General features: G+C 35.4%; 2 protein-coding genes across 2 annotated transcripts in view; one reads left to right on the top strand and one right to left on the bottom strand.

Moving 5' to 3' along the window:
• Positions 1-22,980, top strand: part of LOC124638919 (protein spaetzle 3) — a 40,312-nt gene extending 17,332 nt beyond the window's left edge. The window contains exons 3-7 of the mRNA XM_047176073.1: positions 8,739-8,860; positions 19,210-19,334; positions 19,911-20,117; positions 20,601-20,726; positions 21,295-22,980. Of these exons, the coding sequence (XP_047032029.1) occupies positions 8,739-8,860; positions 19,210-19,334; positions 19,911-20,117; positions 20,601-20,726; positions 21,295-21,451 (737 nt within the window). The 3' untranslated portion in view covers positions 21,452-22,980. The remainder of the gene's footprint in view (positions 1-8,738; positions 8,861-19,209; positions 19,335-19,910; positions 20,118-20,600; positions 20,727-21,294) is intronic.
• Positions 22,981-23,380: 400 nt separating this feature from the next.
• LOC124638920 (NFU1 iron-sulfur cluster scaffold homolog, mitochondrial-like) lies at positions 23,381-25,949 on the bottom strand. The gene is made up of 5 exons (XM_047176074.1): positions 25,759-25,949; positions 25,244-25,467; positions 24,488-24,673; positions 24,001-24,188; positions 23,381-23,628 (listed from the first exon to the last, which is right to left on the bottom strand). The coding sequence occupies exons 1-5, from the start codon at positions 25,830-25,832 to the stop codon at positions 23,488-23,490; spliced, it is 813 nt and encodes a 270-aa protein (XP_047032030.1). The 5' UTR covers positions 25,833-25,949; the 3' UTR covers positions 23,381-23,487.
• Between the last annotated feature and the right edge of the window lie 956 nt (positions 25,950-26,905).

The following is a 26,905-nucleotide window of genomic DNA, read 5'->3' as shown; positions in this document are numbered from 1 at the left end:
ATGATTGAAATCGAGGTAAAAATTGGATTAAAATATTTTATAAAGTTACCTAACTTCGAAGATCATTTCCGTATGTCACGGCGGCTATTAACATAACTTGCATATTGCATTGCGAGTTGTAGACGTAAGAAATGAACAAAAAAACATCGGGCAGCGACCTTGGTTTCGCTTTCGCAGTTGTATCATCATAAGAAGAGGTCGGAGTACTCGGTACGTATAAAGCGAACCTCCTTACTATTGATCTTACATTTCACACGATATGACTGTGATTTTTGGTCATTTCATGAAAATGTTCTTAATCTACCTAATCCTTAACTTGGCATATAATCTGTAAATGAGCACAAAGTCAAAAAATTAGGATTTTATATGGATCTAGTGTTGTACTTCTAAGTGATATTTTAATCGTCATGACGTCTTATCTGTGTGCAAAAAAATACGTCTGTCTATGGTTCGTTAACTTGAATGTGGTTTTATTTGTTTACAGTTTCATAACGCTTTGCATTTCAATCAGTTTTTTTCGGATCCTTGAAAGAATTTTTAAGAAACCGTAGTAGAATATTTATTTTGATACTTTGCACTAAACCAAACCATGTGCTTTTCAACCATCACATTTCATCTCATTAGGTTCAGCTATTTATCGATATCCTCAGAAACAACCATTTGCAATATACGTATATACTTATTTGTACCTATTATCCGAGTATCAAAATTGTCCTGTAGTTGCCATCATGTATCTTTTTAGCACCGAATCATAGGTATTGTTTATGTAAGTGTTTGGCTAGTCGTTTCGTCATAAAGAGTAGAATCTCGTAATATGCGCAAGAGGGGCGCGTGAATGGCAACATTTTCGCCGATAATTTTAAGATTTAAACTTTTGATTATATGCTACCTAGAGGCGCTATTCTTTTTAGCATAGTCGTGAAATATTGAACGGTGACTACATTTAAAGTGTGTGAAAAAATTAAGTGTTATTTCAAGTATTTGGAGTTATTTACGAGATTCGGTTTTACCGAGACAGGATGACATCCCTAAATTTCTGTAAGTCATATTTTTTAAAATAATTTTTCATTTTGGGTAAGTTATCCTGTATTGCTACGTATAAACTCGTTTCTAAGCCGAAACTAGACTAGGATATGCCTTACCTATATCCTTTGCTATAAGTTCTCATTTACAAAGGAGATTTGCAAAATTCTGCCGTTATGTTACCAGAATCCAGGAGGCATAGTCAAAGTATGGTCTGCTGCCTTGTGATGAAATTAATTTGATCGTCACAAGATTCCCTATATGCTGCGTTCGAAAAGCGAATCTCACCTATGCTGGTATACCTACCACTTTCTTGACTGAGTGTAGTTAAACAAAATTTGACTAGAGCACTAAGTACATATTGTGTCGTATAAAACAGCGGCTACTCACAACAAAGCCTACTTGGTGCCATAAGAGTACCTGCAAACGCAAACTAAACAGTCGGCCGACAATCTGTTGACCCGATGGTTGGCAGAAATATATTTTTGAAGAAAATCTTGATTCCAGTCAAAGTTTTCAGTCCGCTTGATGCCGGCTAAACACCTTGTCTTTGTAATGTACTATATACGTACTACTATTCATCTACATACTGATTAATGAACCCAAACAAACTATCGCCCAACTAAAAGCTTGTAGTATGCGCGTACTCTTAAACATGAGTCGTCTATTTTATCTAAGCCCAAAGTCCTCGGTGCCAACGAAAATTAAACGCATAAATCCAGACAGCCCTTTCAAATACCGACCTTACATTAGGTTATAGCTGGTCCAGTTTCTTTGTGTTCTATAACACTGTAGTTATTGAATTGTGAATTGAATCAAGCTTTTAGTATCGACTACTGGAATAAAATCTTTGTGTGTAAAATGCCGTGTGCCGTGTTAGTCACAGTTGGTGCTGGGAAACAATGTAAAGTTCGATCTTGTGGTCTTGATCTATCTTTAGGTACAGTTCTCTTGAAATAACTGTACCATCTCTTGGCTACTTTGGACTTCAATCTTTACTTATTTCCTAAAACTAATAATGAAAAATAATTCTGCTTTTTAATGAACCGATTTAAATTATATTTGGTGCACAGATAGTTTGGAGCTAAGGAAAATACCGATCCGAGTGTGGGGAGCAGTTCTATGCTACTAATCAGTCCACACCTTTCTAGTCCAAAAGCGTTATGTTCGAGTAGCATGTATGAAATTTTAAAATTAAAAAAAGTATAATCATGTCTAATCAAATTTTGTTAGGGTTTAGGTACCTTATATTAAATGCAATTCGTAACGTAAAAGAGACAAAACCCGTGCTTACGACTTCTTACGTTATTCAGACGGGAAGCCAAAGTTTAACCTTTGATTAACAAACAAATTATAACCTGACCCGTCATCGACAAATGTTCCATATTTAAACATGACTTATTTCCTAGCATTTGAACAAACGGATTGAAGTAAAATAAACTATATTGGGTTGATGACCTAATTCAGTCACAAAAAATAATAAAAATCATTCCGAAACTCGAGTAATTATTAAGACGTTACAATGATGACGTGGTTTGTCAAATAAATCATTTTTGATTAAATATGGATTGACGGTATAACGTGTCATTAGCTTAAATACAACTTTGTTAAGTTTTCGTCGAGACCGAATATTATATATTTTAATCGTTATGACTTCTAGTGAATCTTGGAGAGGTCCTATTTGATCAGGAACTTATTTCAGTATTTACGGAAAAACTTGATGTTGAAGGAATTTATGTACTCCCCGTGCACCGAGGTGTTACACCCGAACCTGAGATTCCATGAAATGCAGTAGATTGTGACTTGGCGAACGGAACAATTACAACAAGGGACAAAGAAAATACCATAATTATAATTCCTCCCAACAATTTGTATTTCAACGAGCTTTATAATAAGAGCATTTTAATTATCTGACTGACATAAGTTATGTCGATTGTCTGTTTCCGATCGGCGTTAGTAATCTCTAAATGTTAATTTATTTTCGTGTGGAAATTAAGTGACATTGAGAAATATATATCGTTAACTAAAGCGAGGTCGGAATACGATTGATTATTATTAGGCCTCTCGAGTCTCAATGTTCACAGAACGGAAAAAGAATTGCACCATTTATATATGAAATGGTCTTCATTGATCTCATAGGTCAACCTGCGAGGTTAAAGATCACGTGATGCGGTCAGCATAATGATGGCTTTAAGCTTATGTATTATTCACAATAAGCTTATGTAAAGATACATATCTCGCTAGATAAAACAATGAAGTGAGAAAGAAAGCATGAACTATAAAAATAGCTTGGAGGTAGCTACGAGCTACGTACACAATGCTATGATTTTTTGCTCCATTTAATTACTGTAATTCAAACAAGAAGTCGTTTAATAAAACCGACTGTTACAGTTAATGTCATAAATTATATGTTTACGGTTCAATTAATTATTAATTGATCAATTGTTAGGGCTAAAGGCTGACGCAGACACGCTACTTTAAGGTGTGATTATGCGATTGTGACTTATAAATGCTGATTCTAAATGGCTCATTTTGACAATAAACTCTACTACATTTAGATTCAGCGTATCTTTTTTTTTAATTAAATTCAATAAAACATTTTTTTAATACACATGTACTTATAAAAGGTTTTCGAAAGGTCGACTACATATCAGCTTCGATACATTTCAAGTCTTCATTGTTATATGTCTGGCTTCATATGGTTTTTAAAATATTGACATGTTAAAATATTTTGTGAATCTTATTAACAGAAGTAAATGATTTTATGTACATAAATATTCTCAGTCAACTTTACGAAATGAGGAAATGCAGATCGCAAGACACTAAAAGTGGCGCGTCTGCAATTACCCTTAGAAAGGAAAACGCAACAACTCCGGAAGTTTTACTCAGACTCAACTAATTAAGTATATGTGTGTCTGTCATTATGTCCAGCATAAAGAGCCCTTTTTACGACCAAGTTCAATATGAAGGTCACTCTTTATACTCGTATAATATACTATATTATTGCATACATTTACTATATATTATTATTATTGTTATTGCATACATTTACTATATATTAAACAGATATATATCATTGCTGTTAGTTATGGTGACAGTATAAAACATATAAGCAATTTGTTTACTGTCTGGCAGTGGAGCAAAATGTAAATAAATGATTTAGGATATTAAATCGTAGCGTATGTCTAATGTTTGCAATATTATTGTATCGTCTTTTGTTTAGTAGGCGTAAGCGGAATTGCCATGACTGGTCGGGCCTAAATCGGGCCTTTTTAGATTTTAAGAAACAAAAAGTAATCCAGGTTATGAAAGGTGGTGATGATTCACTTGTACCTTGACCAGAGAGAGCCCGTTAAGTTGTCGAACTGCTGAACAAAAATTGTATGACTTAAAGTAAACCGAACTCAAAATATAAGATCACGAAATATTGACGAAACTATTGTAACGAGAGCGAAACCAAAATACAGAACTAGTATAAGAGCGACAGTCACGACTGAGCGTTCACAATAAATAAGTTCAATGGCAATAAACATTCTAGTGTCCTGTTCGGTTCTTTGTTCTCTGCCGAATGCCGATCACTATAGGTGGTGGTTCTACCAAATGCAATAATTGCGAAAGAATTATTGGAAGAGTGTCTCGTTGGTCTGGAAGTCTGGCCCGGAGTCTGGAAGTTGGCGATCTTTCAAACCCGTGCCTGGAAAGGCACGCAAAGCCGGTTTCACTGAATGCTACTCAGAATCAGACGTTGTAACAATTCCACGTGAGAGGCCGACAGGCGGATTTCGAGAAAACTCTGACACTAGGGCTTTTTAGGTGATAAAAACCTGCAGCTCACCCGATAAGAAGAAATTGGGGATATAAGCCCGCACCCCCGGTCTTGTAGTTACTTAAGGGAAGGTAAGGTTGTTAGTCATGGCTTGCTCACTAGGAAGATGCCTGTTATCTGGATGCCACTGAGGAGCTTTTAAATAAACTTGAGCGCTTGCAAAATCTTTGTATACGTTTTGTTTTCAATCTTAAAAAGTATGATCATGTCTCACATTTTCGCAAGGAACTCAAGTGGATCCCAATCCGTCTTCGCAGGAACACTCGCATTTTGTGTCTTCTTTTTAATATCCTCTTCAATCCTAAATCTCCACCCTACCTGCGGGAACGTTTCTCCTTTCTTCGCTCACCTGATGCGTCCTGCAGGACACATCTCAAATCCCTTCTTAAATTCCCTTCCCACTCCACTGACTTCTACTCCTACTCCTTCACCGCGCACGCTGTACGGCTGTGGAATAAGTTGCCGCCTGAGGTGAGGAGCTGCCAGACTGTTGCTGTGTTTAAACGCAAGTTGAAAGAACACTATCTTTCCTCTCTGTCATAGATGTATATAGTATTTATTTTATATATATGTATTTAAGTAGTTTATGTTAGTGATTATATATTGGTTATATCTTCTTTCTTTTTACACTGTCTACCTGTACCTATCTCTTCTATTCTAACTCTCCCATAACGGGCCTGCTGGAAGAAATTTCATTAGAGATAAGCTGTGCCCTTGTACAATTTTTTCCTATTATTTATTATTGTCTGTGTTCTATGTGTACAAAAGTGTTAAATAAATAAATAAATAAGATGGAAAAGTCATGCAAAATATTCTCAATCACCTAGATTGAACCCAAGTTTACGGCAAGCTATCATTATATTCGCAAATGTAAGTTTTTTTTATCTGAAAACCAATGCAGGCCAAAATGTTATTCGTAGGGAGAGAAAAAGATTAGGTGAATAGTATCATCAGGAAGCGATGTTTAAGAATCTGGAAACGATTTGGCGAACAAATGAGCTATGTTTAGATGCAGCCATGATTATTTTCAGTTATGCATGCGTTCGGTAATGCATTCATTAATTATATTAGGAATATAAGGCAAGGCATATAATTAATCTTTAAACACTTTAAGTCATTGTGCTAAACTGATATTGAAGGTGATTAGTTCAAGAAGAACTGGCTGATGAGATACTGAAATCAATTAGTTTTAATTATTTACTATTGTTTTATATATCATGAATTGTTACATTTTAAATAAAAGCTCGTTAGCATTTATTTGATCAACGCTCGCAGTGATGCACGTTTTAGTACTTAACCTCTTCAAGTAACTTAAGTTTATTTTGATTATAATCATGATTTTGATCCGTGACCTCTCAATTTGCATGGATTTAACTTTTGGGTTCATTTAAAACGCTTTGACTTGGCAAATCATAACTGATTAGCATCAGTCTACGTACACGTTACATATTTTGATAAAATAATTAGCAATTCTAAATGAATAACGGCTTATTTTTGAGAACATAAGAGACAAAAATAGTAAATGATCACCAAAATTTAAACAGCATTTTAACGTAAAATTATAGATACTTAACCTTTTACATCTTGTTATCCTGTTTAATTGTTAAAATAATTATTCGAATTTGGTGTTCATAATAACATTTTATATTTTGCTTACATAGACAGCGAGATGTTCAAACTTGTTGTTGGTTATTTGTAATTTATTTCATTAAAATGCGGGTTTTATTTTGGTGATCATTTACAATTTTTGTTTTTTATGAGCTACTATACACCTGGTGGCAAGTTAAACATAAACCATCATAATTATTTCTGCTCATGCACCCAGTAAACCTTCACGATAAAGCTGTTTTCGAAGCCTAAATCCCCTACAATTTTCCTTTAAAAAATAATGTTACTGTAGTTTGTACCCTTATCTTGTAACTTAACTACCAGATATCTACTCTGATTTATCAACATCAACGTCGGCTGCCAAACCCTTATTCACTGCACAATTATTACGTTTTGTATGATAAATCTGTAAACTAGTTTATGCTGTATCTAGTTCACAAGTCGTGAGTAAACTCTGGTCGTTAATGGACATGCTTTTAAGAAATATGTATTTCAATTTCATTGAATATTGAAAACAAACGGTTTTATTGAGATAATGATTATGATAGTGGCGTTAGATTGGTGGCAGTTGGTTCTATGGAATTTGTTAAAGTTTTAGTTATAAGATGCCGACTTAAAAATGTTTAGTGTCATGAAACAGATGTAGTGCTATCTTTTTTACTGCTTTCCTACATACATCTACGCTCTAATTTATTCTGATTTAACATAGTAGAAGTAGCAATGTATCAAAAAGTTATACATCTCGTAAATAGATACTTATTTCAAATTGTTTTAGGGTGTCATTTGCTAGTAACATTTTGAAAATCTCGACTTTTTTCCTTTACCGATTTATAATCAAATCTCCAATCTTTTTGTTATGTTGTAGCTACGTTGAACAATATTACGCTTGAATCTATTATTCAATGCTATTGCAATTCTATTTTCCTTCAATGCGTACGCTTTTTGGTTATACACGTGTATTTTTTTTTCTGTCTCTACTTGTATTTACGCCAGAATGACGTGCTTCACAAATTGCTAATGTCGCTAAAAACATATAAAATTAATAACCATCAGTTCCAGTCTATTACATTTGTGCACATATTCGAAAGCGCTAGGTGTTCCACAGGGTTCTATAATAGGACCTTCTATATTATTTATCATTCACAACATGTCGTTGAAATATGTCCATTATAGTGTTAAGGTCTTATATTTCTCTAATTAACATCTTATCTGTATAAATTAACAATTTAACACATGTTACGGGCTTAAAATCGTTAAACTGTAATAAGTAATGATCATAAATAAATGCATGATTATCATTTGCTTTGAAGGTATAATAAAGAAAGACTCTTTCGTCACAGAAAGTATAAAGAATAGAAAAGCAATAGTTGCATACACCACAGAGACACTGCCAAAAAGAACAAATAGCTCTCTCTCTCTCTATAGTTAAAAAATTACTTTACCTTTCTTTAGTAGGAGGCAATACCTACCTCGATCTCTAACATTGAAAGATATTTCTTATTCAACCATCGTGATTACCTAGCCTATTCATTAGTTTTTCATCTTCATAATATTAGCATAGTCAAGATAAGTATGTCAGTGACAGCTAAGTTTAAATCATTATTCCAGATTTAAAAGCACCTTATTTTCTTTCATAGATAATAATAGCTATGCAACTACCTGCTAAGCAAGCTTAGATTCTTCTAATCTGCAAAAATAAAATAGACACACAAAAAAGACTTACCGAAATCAGAAAGCTTCAAACTTTAACCCATAGCCGTTGCAGCGCTTGAGCGATTCTATCTAGCTGCGCAGGAGTTCAAAAGCAAACGATACTTACTCATATCCACTAGGCCATTGAAGCTTGGCCTTAACTTGTGGAAGATTAGCCGTTTCGTAACATGACCTGGATTTGGTGACGCACCTTCGAGACAGCGTGATGAAATTATGTTGTTTTACAACTAATCGTATGCGTATGCGCACGACGGTTGGCGTCGGTGTCAGACAGATGATGCGATACAAATTGCTCTATAATTTCTTAATTTCTCAAGCTGTCTGATGCTTGCGGTTTTTAGTTATGTAAGTTTGGTACCTCCATTTTGTTTTTGGAAGCAGTTAGTCGCTTACTCTTTGGGTGTACATATTTTAATATGTAAAATATATTTTCCATGTCCTATGGGAACCTTCTTTGAAAACTTGTAAGAAATCATATTCTTCAGGTTCCCGTTTCGCTAATATAACACCAAAATTAATTTCAAACACCCAACAAAAATAACAAAATATTTTCATATTTGGTTTCCAGATTCAGGGCAGCCTTCAGTGACTCCGCTTCAGGGGCCCATACTACTGCGCAACGGCTCAGTACCTGTGGTACCTTTGACGTCATACAAGACCATCAATAATGGCTCCTTCTACCAAATACCTGTAAGTTTATATCCAACTATATAAACTTTTTTTGGTGTCGATTTTTCGGGTGGCCATAGGACCAGTCTCTCAAGTATGAGAGTGCAGTTTCGATTACAGATCAGGATTACAAGTACCATGAAATTTTTCTTCGTTAGGTGTCCTTTCTAAACAAATGTATTAAGACCGAGTAAAGGTGGAAACATCATGAGTAAACTTGGACTTTAAAATCTGAAATCGCCATTCCGCCATGTGTAAGCTTGGTGATTAAAGCTCATTCCTTCTCTGAATAAGAAGAGGTTTGCGTCTTAAAAATCTTAAAATAAATCTAAAAAACAGGCTGATGACGGTACCTAGATCTAGACCAGTGGTTCCCAAACTTATTTTGTCTAATGCCCACTTTGAGAATAAATATTTTTTTAGCGCCCCCATTTTTTAGGGTTCCGTACCCAAGGGGTAAAACGGGACCCTATTGTTTTCGCTCCTCTGTCCGTCCGTCTGTCACCAGGCGGTATCTCATGAACCGTGATAGTTAGGGAGTTGAAATTTTAAAATACGAAAAATAGAGACATATGTAGTTACCGAATGCGCGAGCGAAGAGAGCGCGAATTTTTTTTTTATAGTTAACAAGTCAAAGCAAAAATTACGTAAAATGTAGCCCAATCGTACATAAGTTAATAAAATGACTTAAAAACGATGCTATCTTTTTGCTAGGGCAGACTAAAAGTAAAGAAATCGCGAGCGAAGCGAGCGCGAAAATTTTTGAGTTTTGGGACATAAAAGTAGTGTTTGTTCGAGAATTTCTCAAATTTAACGCGGAAACACAAATTAAAAGAAACCCTGACTGGATCGACAGTCAGCTGTATGTGTTTGTTTCTTTGGCGCTCCAACTTTCCGAGTTTGAGCAATCTTTTAATTCATATTAGTTGATGTTCACAAGTTGTTGTTGAGAGTAAATAAAATTACAAATGACCCATAAAACCCCCAGGCCTCTACACAACGCCCCCATTTTCTTTCTGGGTCTCTTACCGCCCCCCTTGAGACCTGCAGCGCCCACAAGGGGGCGTTATCGCCCACTTTGGGAAAGACTGATCTAGACTGTCATTTCTGTGGCTTGGTTAAATAGGGTAAGATATTACCATGTCATTGGAATAACATTTTAAAATACCAAATTCATTAGTGAAATAAATTAACAAGACAATTTTAATCAACAGTATAGGCTTAAACAATTCTTAATAAATTGTTTGCATACTACGTGTGGACAAAGAGGTAATTACTGCGTATTTATGGCATAAGCAAATAGTAGTGTGAGCTTAACTACGAAGTCTCCGAATGATTTAAACAAATGAAAATTGTCATAGCTGGGTTAAACAAACCTGCATTATTTGAGTTGGGACAAAACAAATGATTGTTCGTCACGTTTCCGAAGGCTCGAGATAAATAAAATATTGCATAATTCACAATGAAGCTGTGGGCGAGGGTTTTGTATCTAACGGTTTATTTTAAAGTTGTAGGTGTCGCGTTTCCTGTACCTGACTGTAGGCTTTATTTATTTGTTAGGTAAAAATATTTCTTGCTCAGAGCACTGCACTGCATCTGCGGGATTGTTCAATAGAGTTACCGCGGCCCTGGTACATAAAGGGCGCAAGAAGGAACATCGTGGGTTTTAGTCAGTAAGAGTCTGACACTCCCTCTCGCTGACCCCAGAGCCACAGCGGGAGAGTTCATTTGTTGATTTTCCGTAAAAAAAGGCCACAATCTATATGCTTGACACTTAGGAAATAAGTACCTAGTAGCAGGTATTATAGATTAATTTGTAATTTGCATTTATCCCGTGGAATATTTAAAATACCTGTCAAGTCTTGACCTACATAATTATCGATTAATTAAAACGATGTCTGTAAAAACTAAGACAAATACCGTACAACATAATATGCCTTTATTTGTTGAGACTACATTTTATACTAATCAAACGTGCATTTCACAAATATTTAATGTTCTGTTTGCAACTCAGACGCAATGGCGTCTAGAATTGCATAGTTTTTTTCTTTATAAATCTGAATTAATGAATTTGTATGGCATTATTATTGTTGCAAAATGTTGAATAATGCAATGTAGTTTTTAGTTTATTAATTTAATTTGAAACCTTGGTTGGTTAGTTTGGTGCATTATTTTAATTTGTATTTTTTGGGTTGCCATGTCAAGAGTTTCATATTGAATCCGATTACTTCAATTTAATGCAAGTTTCAAATCGAGGAGAAAAACTTACTATATGAGTTTCGGGAGTAGGTACATAGGTAGGTACCTATTGGACGTAACTGAGTTGTATGAAAGAAAGGTCATCATTTCGTTAACAGTAGATACTTTTATTTATTCTAAAACCATCCAAAATATTACACCAAACATATTTCGGCCATTCAGTTCCTACAGCATTGTGATAACGTTTACTAAACAATGTTTGTGACTACGTAATGTATAGTGCTAATTGCATGTAGAAACATCGGCACAAGAGCAGAGTCAACACCCGAAGTGGTACGTTACGCCTTGCAATGTACACAGCACTCTGACCCTTGGCGACTAACCACACCAGTAACAAATGATTCACGACTCGCTGTAACAATAAGGGCGAGTTTCCAATAATTGTTATACGGTCACGTGTGTAAGGTACCAGAGGGTAGTTTCATTCGTTGCTAATTTTTACGACGCAAAAGAATACATTTGAATGTTTGCAACATTTTTCAGCTAGAGGAGACAGATAAGAAAGTCCACAGCACTTAGGTTATTCTGTAGCAGACGAAATAAGATGACGGAGTCAAGCAGACTCTTAGACGCATAAGTCAGATCTTATTCGAAGGACCCTATATCCCAAATGAATGGAACAGCCGCAAAAAGGAAAACCAAAACAAAAAGCTCAAATAAGGCAGGTTTATCTGCTATATAATCCGCTACTACATTTCCTCTAAAGCCATTATTTATACAGTGCCTTATTAAAATTGCGACAGCGTAGGCCCGCTGGAAGCGACCATTGGATCTAAGTCAGAGTGAGTCACAGGCGTGGGTTCTGTCGGTATATACAGTCTCCGCGATAAAATATAAATCGTGACGGATTTATATGATACACGGCAGGCTGTCGCCATAATTTATAACCTTATTTGACTGCCATTACGAGTGGAGCGTTCACCTTTTCATTATTACAGCAGTTTCGGTTTGGATTAAAAAAGATTTGAGCTTGGCGGTCAGTTGAATCAGATGGATACCTACAATTTTAAGCACGTAACATCGAATCTCTATTTCGCAGAAAATAACAATTTAATGTAGAAGATTTTTGGAAATTCCCTTAATAGAACTTTATATTTCAGACTGTCCAAAAATTTGCTAACTTTCAGGATAACAAGCGCATCTAAATCATGTAGGTTCATCTCCTTTCTTGACTCGCGAATCACATTGAATTTCCCAATGTCTGGTTTGCGGTTAGAGCAACTGTATTAACCACCTTTCTCAAGAACCTCAAAGAATAGGCTTCCACCAATGATCCAGTTTAGTTCTCAAATCTTTCCGCGAAACCTCACTTGGTGTTCTATACATCTGGGCTTCGGTCTTCCTACGTGACACCGCGTGTCCTTGCTACATTCAACGAACCTATTACTCTATTAATCGGTCAATAACTTCGCACATACATGTGGAAACTGAACAATATTATTGGTGTATTATCCTCTAAGTTCTGGCTTCTCGACGTGACGATTATATTGTATGAGAATCAGAATGCAAAATCTCGCTACACCTTCGTCATACAAACGCATATAAGCGTATAAATTTCTGTGTTTCAAGTAAATTGCGTGAGTCACATCAAAATGTCATTGGTGAACGTGCTTCGAATTGACGGGAATTACAAGACATTCGTGTAGCCGTCAATATGGCAAACTACGTGCATTCGAAATATCCAATTAAACTTAAAGGGACATGTTTAATTAATGTGTAATTTTGTAATTAAGAGGTTAAAGCTTTTTACTTGTGGTGACATAGATAGGAAACTAAGTGCTTTGTTTTGCTCCAATACCTAAGTATTCGTATTCTATTCGCGGAAGGTTTGCACGAGGAATCTATTGTTTTTTGGCTGTTGTTTATTTCTGTAATTTCAACCTCTATCTACCAGCTTTTATCGAAAAACCTTCAAGAAGATGATGATGGGGGGGATGAAGAAGATGATGTGAATGGGGTTCAAAGACGAACTAAGACTTTTAGTAGGCAATAAACTTCCAATATGCCATTTATTTTAATTAAATGGCCTAAACTCTTACGAGTTGGCAATTTCAGAGCATAGCCGCTCATCAAATATAAAGAAATTAATAACAATCTATTATCACTTTATCGATTAGTAGATACATAAAGCTTAATTGCTGATTAAATAGGAAGTTGTTTAAATATTTATGTTTATGTAAATTATTAAGTGCACACCAAAACAGGCCAATCGATTATCAAATAGGAATCGATAAATTACAGAAAACGTGATATGAATGCTCTTTGGGCTAATGTTGCAGGTGCCGAATGGCTTCAAGGCGGCAAAAACATTAAAACAATTGAATGGTATTTGCATTTTATTACAAACGCCTAACTTACATATTTATAGAATTAAATGCAGGTATGTGATGGGCGAGAATTCTGGCGCCATCAAATTCTTATTTCGAACTGGTTTAACCGTCAAATCCGTAGCGGACCCCAATCGGGGTCTGAACATCAATGTCACCGTAAGCTCGGTTTAGACCCCAATTGGGGTCTGCGAATCAGTCATACACTTTCCTAATTATTTACGCTCATATTTATTTTATTTCCAATCAAACCACATTTGTGAGTACTAAATAAAATAACTAAATAAATTTAAATTATTATTACGCATTCAAACCTTTCATATTTAGCATCCCGTTAGAAATATACCTTTTTAAAATCTAATCGTAATTACCGGGAATTCTGATCGAACTCGCCATGTTTGTTTACATTAGTTGTTTTTTTAAATTTGAAGACGCATAGACAAGATGGCGACGGTGATAGAAGTTTTGCATCGAATGATCCGATTCGTTAAAATAAAGAATCGATTTAATAATTTTATATTATTTGATATTATAATATTACTAAATTGCACTTTTGTATACTTACCATAATCTGAAAATAAATTAGGAAAAGTAAAATGACTTAATTTATTTTGAAAAAAATGCTAGAAAATCAGTGGTAGAAAATACGTTGTAGCCGGAATAAAAAAAATCTTCGGTTTTTAGGGTTTCTGAAGACGGCAAATGAAGACTTATTCTTCGGGTGTTTTATGTGCAGGATTCCTGTAGATCTGCCAAACTTAATGGCGATTCGTTACTTCCAACTTTTTAACTGAGCGGCAAAGCTATTTGACGAGAGCCGTAGTTAGGTGTAGTTATCGCAAAATTTTATGACGATTTTATTGTTTGAAGGGGCAAATAGTTCGCTGTTCATCGAATGCTGGTCCAAGATGGAAAGATGGCCGCCGCCGACTTATTTTTAACCGACTTCCCAAAAAGCGGAGGTTCTCAATTCGACCGTTTTTTTTTGTATGTTTGTTACGCGATTACTCAGCCATTTATTTATCGATTTTGATGATTCTTTTTTTGTTTGATAGCGTGTACTTCCGAGGTGGTCCCATTATCATTAGGTCAGGATCTGATGATGGAACCTTGAGAAATCGAGGGCGACTTCCGAAAGTTGCAGAAATACATAGGTTGAAATCTTATCACTCAGGTGTTTGCCTGGTAGCACTATTCAACAGTGAAGGCTTTGAGCTGACCTGATGATGGAGACCAGTGAAGGTCGAGGGAACTCGACAACTGAATATTTAAACTTTCTCGTGTTTGTGCTTATATTATTCGTATTTACGAGGCTTCTGCAACAGTGAAGGAGATGGAGACGAGAGAAGTACGGTTGTCGAGTTCCCTCGACCTTCTCTGGTCTCCATCATCAGGTCAGCTCCAAACCTTTACTGTCTCATAGTGTTATCAGATATACATCTGAGTGTCAAGTTATAACCTTATCTATGCTTACAATTTTCGAGAGCTGCCAAGTTTCCATCATCAGATCCTGGACCTAATAACAAATATGGGGAATATACCCTTTCGACCAAAAACAAACATCCAAATTGAGAACCACCTCCTTTTTGGGATTCGGTTAAAAATATTTGGTGACTTTAAAATCAATCAATTATTATGTCTCTAACCGACCACGGGACTACAGAGTCCCGGATTTTTGGAAGGCGAACGTGGGGCCGAAGCCAACACGCTGAAGCTCTTTTGAGACAACTTTAATGAAATGGTGACACAAAACCGACGATTATCCCTGTATACACTATAGAAATGTACCCAAGGACAATGCCCGGTTCTGTGCTAAACTATTGCTAACTATGGATGAAAACTACTTGGGCTATTGTGATGGGATGCTAGAGGACTAGGAATGGGGAAACTACGGGAACTATGGCACCTGCCGATAACAATGTAATAAATACACGTAAAAATGGCAGGTGGAGACTCGCCAACTCACTTACTGGGCCCCCGGGAATCAGTCGCTAAATCGCAACAAGAGGGCAACAGGTACATGAGCGGCTGAAGGGTGAGGATACCTCGGCGGACTTTAAACGCAGATCACGCGCTCCCTGTGGGTCCAGCATCACCGGCCCACTCGCCACTTACCACGAGGCACCTACCCTCCGAGCGGGCTGCTAACCCTACTCTAGCGACTCCACTCTGACCGGCCGGTGAAGGCAAGCCAAGAGGCGGGAGACCTCTCCCCCGTCATGCTTCACTCCGGCAAGCCGGAGATGGGGGACAGTATACTCTCCCTGGAGCACTCGGATATATAGCCCCGCGGGGTCGCTACTCCCCGTCATCCGCCTCAGATGCCCTGCGGGGCAAATCAATCAATTATTATTATTGTTTCTCATCATCAAATAAGTACATACCTTTGGTAGTTACAAATTGCATTATATTTCAGAACACCCGCATACCCTCCGCCGAAACAAAAATGTTAGAATTGTTGACAAATAATATAAGAATAAATTAAAATTCCGTAATAGGTAATAAAAATTCAATTAAAGTTAAAAATTATTACGAATGACGCAACACCAAAATAAATAATACATATAAAAATTTAATGCTAAAAACTTAAATATCTTTTTTCTTAACAACAAAAACAAATTGAACCTATAATTTAAAATTAATAAATAAAATTGAAATAAGTTGCTATTAAAAAATAGGTATATATAAAATTGGTATTCGATTATTTATAATAAATTTCCGATTTAGGTATCGAATGCACACCGCTGATTGAAAAAAAAAAATACTCCATTCCAAACTCTACTTGTCTGTGACTTGACTGATCTTGTAAATTGTTCATTTTTATTGTGTATTTTATGTGCTGATTTTTTAGTTATTGAACATAAATAAGTGCACGAAATGTATTGCAACGGATTGAAAATGTTATAAATATGACGTTTGTGTTGTGTTTGAGAAAGTGATGCGATTACTTATTGGTAAGTTTTCACCAAATTTGAAATGCCTAACTTTTCGATAGACTTAAAAACACCGTAATTATTATCTTTTTCTGAATTAACTGACCCCATTTGACCTTTGCACGTTGTTGTCAAATAAGTGAGCTCTAAAGTTATAGTTAAAATACTTCTGATCAGGCATTACGGACTTAGAATTCATGTGTTGAAAGTTAGTACAAATTTTTGACTTCCATGTCGCGATTCAAAATATCCCGCCGAATCAACGGTAAAGTCATATGTCAAAATCTTGTCGAGCAGAGGGGTTAAAAAAGGAAATAATAATAAAAACACGAATGAATAACTACCTCGGCGCTAAAAACCTCAAACTCTTTACTTACATAACACGCACAAAATATTCTTTAACGAAATACAAGAAAAAAAATACTCTCAATCTCAACAAATCAAGTGCAAAGTTACATGACAAATCGATTACTCGTACCTAGTGACTACCGAGAATCAAGTATTTTAATTTTAAATTAAATGCTCTACACGCCAGTAACAACTTACTGAGTTACACCGCACCAACACCATCTCACATATCTTAAGATATATTGAGTAATACGTAATGCACTTACAGAGCGAAATAAATTAGCATATTTTTTTCAATTCATTTAATTTTGACCTTTGTACGGTCGTTAGCAGATGTACAAATTGAAATTACGAATCTGGGAATATTTCTTACAATTAACCGAGCAATAAAGCTAGTAGTTTTTATGGTTCATCATAAACCTTCAGCTAGATAATTATTTTAGCGTGCTACACCTGTAAAACTTTGCCATTGATAAATGGAACAGTCCGAAAGTGATCTATAAAGTGTCATAAATCATTCGCAAACTTGAGGCGCCATAGGACGGGCGCCTCGCATGTATAATATTTTTTTGCCAGTATGTAAATTTATTTCGTACGATGCAAGGTTATTGACACAGTTGCGTCTAAAATGATGCTGGATAACTTTGGAATTGCTAAACAACGAGCGCTCGCTAAATTAATCACGTGATCCAGTTTCCCATTTATATTGCGCAATTTAAGTTCTCTGTAAATCACTGCAATAAATATGCATAGGTATACCGATTATTTTTTTTCATTTAAATATGATAAAGTAAATATTCATGCACGAGAAATTCAATATTCTGAACGGGTACGTGCTGTGTCGCTGGCTATTTTGAATCTCAATGAATGTTTTATGTCAGTCACATTTTATGCATAAACTAGAATAACAATAAGGGATTGCAAAATTAAAATTTATTTTTTACACTCTGTAAGGCCGTAAGGTTTATATTTCTGTATAAACGAAAAATGCGACGGAAAATTTTGTTTTTTTTTGTATTGTGTATCGCCGGACGTATCTTGAGAACATAATCCAGTGTGTAAAGGTCGACTTGAGTTAAACGTGATTTTTTCTGTTTATTGTTTTTTTATTTGGAATCCGTTCAGTTAATTAGTACACTCCGTGGTAGCAGGACGTATTAATTAAAAATAGCAGTAGGTACTGTACCGGACATGGATTTGTTCTACTTGAGCGTGAGTGGATTTTTATTTGTTTTAAGTGGGAAGATAAATTATTGCTTGTATTATTAGTTCCTGTGCACACCTTGTTTGTGATATTAATGACGCTGTATTAGAAATGAGTTTTATTAGTTCACATAGTTGTTGTGCAGGCAGTATTTAATGTGGTTGATTTACGCACGTGAGTAGTTTCTTTGGTGCCATTTTATATTTGCTTTCCCAACTACAGGCTTTTCCCCGCGGTTCCAACCATATCCTGGGAGAACCACTTCCCGCAACGGGAACCAGAACGGGAGTACCAGGTGCCTATGCCCTTTCTCAGGCTCTGGACTACCCTTGTGCCAAATTCCATTTAAATTAGTTCAGTAGTTTTGGCGTATCGGTTCAGTAGTTTGCTTTCAGTGTGAGATACAAATTCAGTCTATAGAAAAAAACCTCACATTAAAATCGCTACCGAAAAATAATTGCACTAAATTCAGGTTCATTCAAAAACCCCAGTTAGATCGAAACAGCTGATAGCAGTACAATTACGTACTACTTAGTTATAAGTATCATTATTTTAGTAAAGTTTTTGTTTTTATTACGTCAGGCTGTCACTGCGCAGCTTACTCTGTTCCTGGTCTAACCGGACATGGGTTTTCAGATCCGCCTCGTTTGTAATTAATTTCTTATAAATTAAAGACTAGAGCACCTGCCTAATACTAAAACATATAGGTATACCTAACGGGTTTCACCCAACCTAGATCTAAATAGTGGCATTAGGTATATAACTATTTTACAACTTAGGAATCGGTACCTATTTTTTAAATTGGTATACATTATATTATTATTGCACTTTTCCTGACAGTCTAAAATATAATTATCGATAAGCTTCTCTTAAAATGTTCCCTTGTGATCCAATGATCATCATCATCAGCCTATCGCAGTCCACTGCTGGACATAGGCCTCTCCAAGTGCACGCCACTGAGATCGATTTTCGGCTTCTCGCATCCAGCTCCTGCCAGCCGTCTTGCGCATGTCATCACTCCACCGTGCCTGAGGACGTCCTACACTACGTTTGCCGAGGCGTGGTCTCCACTCTAGAACTCGTTTACCCCAACGGTTATCGGTTCTTTGGCTAATATGGATCCAATGATATTTAAGACTAAATAGCAATCCAATTTATTTATTAAAATCTATGTTACGCGTGGAACGTAATCAGACTTATATTAATCCTTAGAAGAAAAAAAAACATAAATAAATCTACGTAGTAGTTAGAACAAGTCAATTAACGCAAGCATTTAATTACTTTAATCACTATTTCCAGATACTGTGGACAGCGCTATCTTTAGCATTGGGCTACGAGCTGCAAGGTCAGATCATAAGAGGGGTGCCATGCGTGAAGCGTAACTTCCAGTTGTATTGTCCCACGGCTGGCAACACCTATCCATTGTGAGTATGGTCTATGGTTAGAGCAATGAACTGAGATTTTTTGTATGGGTAGAACAAATGGCTTTTAGAATGATGGTGAGACGTTACCTACTCCACAAACTTTTATAAAATTTCGTCTGCGCAACAAATCGGTGCATAGAATAGACTGTATAATAAAAAGTCAATTCTGAGCCAAGAGTGCACAAACATCTTGTCATAATATCTCAGACTTCAGATATTTACTCAGATTTTAAGTTCGTACAGATATTTGCACAAGTTTAAAGTCCGTATGGTGTGGACCTACTATTAGCTTCACACAAGATTTAGCATGGCGTAAATGCAATCGATGGCTTAGTTTGCACAAACAATCCTTAATCCTTCCTAATAGCATCTTTCCTCGACGTGACCAATCTAACCACTATATAATCACGAGGACGATTAAGAAAATATAAGGCTATTGAAAACCCAGGGATATCAAAGTCCTACTCAGCAAAACCTATTTATAAAGTTCGAAAACAAATGATTTACCTAATGGCAAGGAACACTCACTTTGACGACAATCGAATCCTGAATAAAACCTTTCATTAAAAATTACAGAGATAAAATCGAGAACTTCATAGACGAAAACAAGGCGTTAATAAAACGAATGTACGGTTCGTTCACAACCCCCGCTGGGAACAGAGTGCGGAGAGCGCCGGGGGTACCAGACATGCATGATGCTACCGGGGATTCGTACTTCAGACACGTTCGACAAGCTTCGAATACTAAGCTGCCTGATGCTCAGGCGGTCAATAATACTGGCAGGTGAGTGAAGTATATTATTTTAATTTTCTTCACACTTATTCTTCTTCTTAGTGTTTATCCCGTCTTGTAACTTGTGAGGTCCGCTTTCCGAATTTTCTTCTTCCACTTCGCTCTGTCCAGGACATCGTCCTCTTCCGAGTTCGAAGGATTTTTTACACCATTAATTTTTATAAAGTAATATTTAAAGAATTGGCAATTGTACCTAACTCCCTTTATTCTTTGGGAAGTAGCCAAGCGTTAAATACAAGTATCATCATCACCAACTGTTTTGTTGGTTTGAACCCATGTTGGAATATTTGCTTACAACAAAATTAAGGTAAAAACTAAATTAAAGATACAGGTTGTTAAGGAAACTACGGTTAGTTTCCTTAGCTACATTTCGGAAAAAAAACAACCGACGAATTTTTGAAAGTCACACATACCTACCATACCAATGTGTCTGCCATCAACCCGGAAAACTGATTTGTAATTTCACAATTTCAGAGTAGACGCATGCGAAAGCAAGACAGAGATAATGACGCCATATTGGGCACTCAACTCGGCGAGAAAGCTTCGAGCCATCGTGAACACGATGCATTTTGAGCAGGCGATACATCAGGAGACATGCAGGTAACTTGCATTCAACTACATTCGCTTTACGTAATCTGATTATCACCTTGTAACCTCGTTTTTGAAGTTACGAAAGAACTTAAGGAAAAGGGTACTTTTCCATCAGTGTTCGAGTTGTATTATTTATGTGTTGTATTATTTATGAGTTGTCCTTGGTGCATGCCTACGTGTTTTTGAGCACATATTTATAAGTTTGACAATTAAATAGTTTGCTCTCGTCCGTATCTACAACATTTACTTCCTATTGCAGTACAGTCGCGAAGAATTGCAAAATTATGTCCGAAAATTCTATATCCGCTACAATTACTATTTGATCCTTAATCTACATACCTACCTACTTAAAATTATAATTTGTATTTTTGTTTGTTTGTTTGTTATGGATGAAATCGAAAACTACTGGACCTTTTTTAAAAAATTCGCCATTATAAAGCTACATTATCTGCGAGTAACACAGGCATTTTATCCCGGTACGGGCAGTAGTTCCCACGAAACGCGGGTGAAACCGCGGCAAAACGGCTAGTTCCTTAAATAAATTAGATTTTTAATCAAAACTTTCTGTTCATTTCAGTAAAACAACGACAGCAAGATGTACGCGAGATTGCGGCTGTGAGCAGAAGTACAAATGGCATCGACTGCTGGCCTACGATCCTAATGACGACTGCGCAGGCATATTCATGGACTGGTTCTTATTCCCATCGTGTTGTGTGTGTAGGTGCAATCCTTGATGCACTTCATTGTATTGTGTAGTGACGCTTAGGATGTTTACAGCCTTTTTGTTATGTGACTGAAACGAATGTGAGGAAAAGAATTTTTTTTCACACGCCGATATAAGGCAATTTTTCCACATTATGTTCAAAAGAAACTGTAAATATTATATGAATTAAAATAAGGACGCTAACTGTGGATTTCAATAAGCAATCGAAGTACTTATCTGTTGTATTGCGTACTAATCACAAAAGTACAAGTAAAGTAAATTTTCTACCTCTTGTAAGTAAATCAATAGATTAATAAGATAGGGAAATTTTGTAATTTGCGATTCTTAGGCTATTTGAGAATATAGTTTCTGAAATTCGTGTCAGTCACACAAAAACGCCGATGCTGAAATTAAAATAGCTACTAAGTAAAGATAAAAAGTACAGTTGCTATGTAAGTATGTTTTACATAAATTCCTGTTAAATGTAGGTATGCCGATGTCATTTAATAATATCAATATAATTTGTATAATAAAACTTAAATGTAAGGCGAAAATGTCTGAAATTTGATTGGTGAATGCGGCTTACTTCGTTACCGACAAAAATCCTAATTATTATTTCAATATGTCATTTATTATTTGGGTTAAATTAACCCAATACAAAGCTTCTTTAATTCAAAGTTTTTTTATTGTAAAATTATAAATATGTATTCATAAAAATAAATGTTTCTTCTGGCGGAATTTAAGGCTTACTTTTTAGAGTATAGGTAATTTTGAGGCCTAATGCAGGCAAAGTATTTGTACCTATTGTGTTTGATTTACTATATTTTTAGTATTTAGGTATTTTTTATAGAAAAGAATGACTCGAGTCGAATTAATCAATTTTTGGACAAAATGTTAGACACTTTGTAACCTATTTATGTCCCTAATCTTGTATTTTTTACTTGGTTGGTACAGTCAAAATGAGAAGTAAATTAATATGTTTTCTATGACTTCATCAGTGTTTATATTTTAATATTAAATGAAATAATCAAAAAGTTTATTACTTGCGTTTGTAAATTCTTATTCGACAATTATAATAATCATTTTTGATCTTTTGACTTTGACTGTACCCATAGAAGAATAGATTTATATAAAAAATAAATTTAATTTTCAGTTATAAAGTAGAACACTGCCATTGTATAGTTTTATAGGAACTTCATTTATTTAAAAAATAAAACTAGAAAATAATCGATTTTGGAATGTTTCGATATTATTGGTTTGAAAATAATCGTAATTGTAAAATTCATTTAGTACCTAATAATTGTTATTTTTAAGGCACCTACTAATATAAATTTTAAATAGGCTACTTATTTGTATAATTTATACTTTTACAGCTTAGACATACAGACAGTTTTCCAACAAAAAAATATGTAATTAAATGGTAGATCTCTATTTTCTAGGTAAATTAAAGAAAACATAATGCTATATGGATTCGCCAATTCGTTGGAAAGCAGCCTAAGATACTCAGATATAATAAAAAAAAGTTTTACCTTTGAATAATAAAAGTGCAATGGAATATAATTATTACTTTTTAATAATTACCCACTTATCATTTTGACATGGAATCAATAAGTATGTATGAGAATATACAAATACAATATCCCCCTTACTTATAAAATCTCTAATCACCTTCTAAGCAACATTTTAACTAATCACTACTTAAAGTCTTAAGTAGTGATTAAATGTTAGTTAAGACATGCTTAAGCAACGTTTATAAGTAAGAATTTTCTTAAACAGCCCTTAAGTATTACTTATATTTAATTCACGTTTATAAGTAAGGCTGATTTTTAGATACAATTATACAATGTATGACTTTCTGGTCTACTAGTCTAACTAAGCCTACTAGTCTTACATTTTAAAACCCTCTTTCTAGTAAAATTAACTAATTTGACTCATTAACTAAAAAAATAAAAATCGCAAAGAATTCTACATAGAATTTATTTCTATAGAAATAATAAAACAAAACAGGACTGTTTATATAAATATACACATATCACATTTCTACTTACAGATTACAAGCAATTTCATTTAAGTTGAGGGTTCTGCCTTTTCTTTAGTTTTCAGTTGTTCAAATTCTTTAAACACTTTTTCGCTAAGTTTATCGCCTTCGTCGTCAATTTGTTCCACGGCTACTACTTCTGGGATGTAGAATTGCATCATGTTTTGAACCTTAAATAGAGAAAATACAACAATAAACCCCAAATTACTCAAATTTTTCTCAACTTTAAGTTCTACTTAAAAGTTTTTCTGTATAAAAAAAACGTAAGTATGACAGCAGTTGTTAAAATTGTCTAATTTTTAAACAGGTAAATTTTGCATTTTTGGCATTATTTTCATATTAATACTCTCTAATATTTATATTTGAAAACTGTTACAATGCAGGAAATCAAGTTTCACACCACTTACGTATAAAAACACCACAATTATGCATATATGAAAAACTGAATGGTCACATCAAATGTTTAAAATAGTCTCTGCAAGTGCATAGCTAATAACTTTTTTTTAGGTCAAAATCCTATTCACTATTTTTAAAACACTTACCCCATTCTTCAAGGTCACAATGGAACTAGGACATGAAGAACAAGAGCCCTGCATCTTAAGCCTCAGTATGCCATCCTTGAAATCTACAAACAGCACGTCACCGCCATCTTCCTGAACTGTAGGCCTGATGCGAGTGTCTAGGAGCTCCTTTATCATTTGGACTATTTCATCATCATCTTCGTTTATTTCTGAAAAATTAATATGAGGTTTTATGGGTATTCTATGTGGCCATGCCCCTGTGTTACGAAGAAGTTGCAAGTAAAAGAGTTGTAAAAATCTTTTAGGTTCAACTGCTGAGTAAAGTAATTAATTGAATAGAGATAAAAGGAATTATACTGTTTTAACACGCATTAACTGTAAAACCTAATACAATTTTATGCTCAAGTCTTGGCCATCATACTAATGCTACATTTCATAAGCCCAATAACAATTCTTTTTATACTGCACATGTATTAAGGCCTTATTATTGCTTGTTAAAAAGTCTTACGTGTATCGCCCGAAGGTTTAGCATCAATAATAACTGGTAAACCGCTAGCAAAGAAGTCCATGATGGTTGCAAATATATCAGGTTTGAGAATTCTCCAGTCAACATCGTCATCTTGTTTAGTAACTGTCACAAACTCAGGTCCAAAGAAAACTGATTTTACACCATCAATGCGGAAAATCATTTTTGCTGAAATGATGAAAATTACTTAATAATGGTTTTTTTTTTAATTCATTCTCCCAATACGAACAAAATCGACTAATTTCAAGACAATGCCGCGCGCGGCTTACGAAATTCGTCGGCCGCCCGCGACTGTCGCGGGCCTCGGCAGCAGTGCCATACATTTTCATAGGTTGACTATTGTCGCGCGCGGCCGACGACTGTCGTCGGCCGCCCGCGGCTGCGACAGCCGCGATCCACGGAATTCTACCTTAAGAGTATTGGTATTCCAACAATAAATGTCGGTTGGAGTGTAGCAAAGGGTGTGCAAGGCTTTTGGGACTTAGAAAATTTTTCATAAAAGCCAAAAGCCTTGCACACCCTTTGCTACACACTAACTATAATGTCACATGGTACAGTTCCAGTATCTAGTCAAAGTCCAAGTATTTAGCTGACAAAGTTTATCAACTGGTTATCCTTATAACTCTGGTGATGAGTGGGTAATAAGGCATGTTTCCTTATAAACAATGATAGATTCATAATGTACAAAGGTTGGTGTGAAGCAGCCATTACATTCTATATTTCTAAATATATACCTACCTAAAGGACTGCACTGCGCAGCTCCAATGTTAGGAAAATCCATAGTTTGTCCGGACTCCAATACTTTTACACCCGGTAGAAACTTCAAGCTGTTTGGATTAGGTGTATCCTGTGTCTGAATGAACATAGTTCGGCAGACACATGAGTTAAGGATAGGAACCTTCTTGTTACCATTCCTTTTTACAATCTGTGACAGGCCACTGTAATTCCTCATGCTTTGCTGGCTGTAAAAAAGATATTTTGTGCTAGTAAACTAGGGACATGATTGGTTTCATGTAAAGAAACTAGAGCTTCAATGAACTTAACAGTAGTATACAAAAATTAACAATGAATTCAAAGTTATAATACATTCATTATTTATCATCTGCTAGACTAGTTTCAGATAACACTGTATAAAGTCAGCAGCTATCGCTAAACGGTTTATACTAAAACAATAAGAAATACTATCTATTTTCCCTCTACATCTAAAGAAACCCTTGCTGTTGAAAACTGGTAAAAGAGGACTGTTTTGGTACCTGAGCAGAGTTGCCGCGCAAAACCTGCTACATTTATTAACTGTTCCATGAAACCGAAATATATTTCTCAGCATCTTTGGTATATTTTTGTATTCTTTATCGAAAATGTAACCCTTTTACGCAATATAAAATATTTACTTCCTCGCAAAAAGAAGTAGTAAGAAAAACAAGCAAGATTGATTGAATGAAAGGAACTTTTTGAGTTGACACTTGACAATTTGACATTCAGATTGACAGGCAGGCTCGTGGCCCAAGAACTTTATTTCGGTGGTTTCTTTTGGACTTCAAGTTCTAAACAACAAAGAAATGTGGTCACTTTTTACCCCGTATATGTGTTTCGTATTGACAAAATTAAAAAGTATATATTAAGGGTATTTGGAAAAAACAGCACTTTTTGAAGGTCAAAATTTCATGCCCCAAGAACGCGCGCGCTTCACCACTTCCAATGTTTTTGTGTAATATAAGGTAAAATGCTTTCAACCACATATTGGCTAACACACACCCTTACACACAATATGTATAATATTAAGCTGCTAAAAAATGATACGCAGCATAGTGGAGTCTATCACTAACGTATTGTTAACAGCAAAGAGCTTAGGTACACACTCACTTTTATTCAATGGGCAAACTGAATTCGGATGCGTGTGTCCTATTCTATCGCATTACATTTATTTCCATAAACAAACACCTATAACTAATCTTATGTAAATATACTAGTGGCCCGCCCTCGCTTCACTTGGATAACAGAGTCATATTATAGCTGATATTATTAGTTTCTTTACTAATATTATTATGCATGTACACAAAAACCTTCTTCTTGAAACACACTATCTGATAAAAATGCATGAAATCGGTTGCGTAGTTTTGAAGATTTGAGCTTTCAAAGAAGGGACAAAGTGATATAGAGACAGAAAAAGCGACTTTATACTAGTGATGATACAGCTTAAAACAATGAGATCATCTACACACACACCACACAGGTCTAGAGAGTAACATACTTCAGTCACTAAAACCTAGTTCTTAAGTGCCGGCTTTTTTTTGCAAAACAGTTTTTAGAACTTTCAGATTTAATGACCAGCACCTCGTCTTGGTATTGCTTACGCGGATCTCCAGTGAAAGCTAAATTAGTAAACTTCTCGGTGTGCAC

This window comes from Helicoverpa zea, chromosome 18 (genome assembly GCF_022581195.2).
Source record: "Helicoverpa zea isolate HzStark_Cry1AcR chromosome 18, ilHelZeax1.1, whole genome shotgun sequence".
In the NCBI taxonomy this organism is placed as follows: domain Eukaryota; kingdom Metazoa; phylum Arthropoda; class Insecta; order Lepidoptera; family Noctuidae; genus Helicoverpa; species Helicoverpa zea.
The sequence above is the reverse complement of the archived record's forward strand: the minus strand, read 5'-3'. Positions and strand labels throughout refer to the sequence as shown.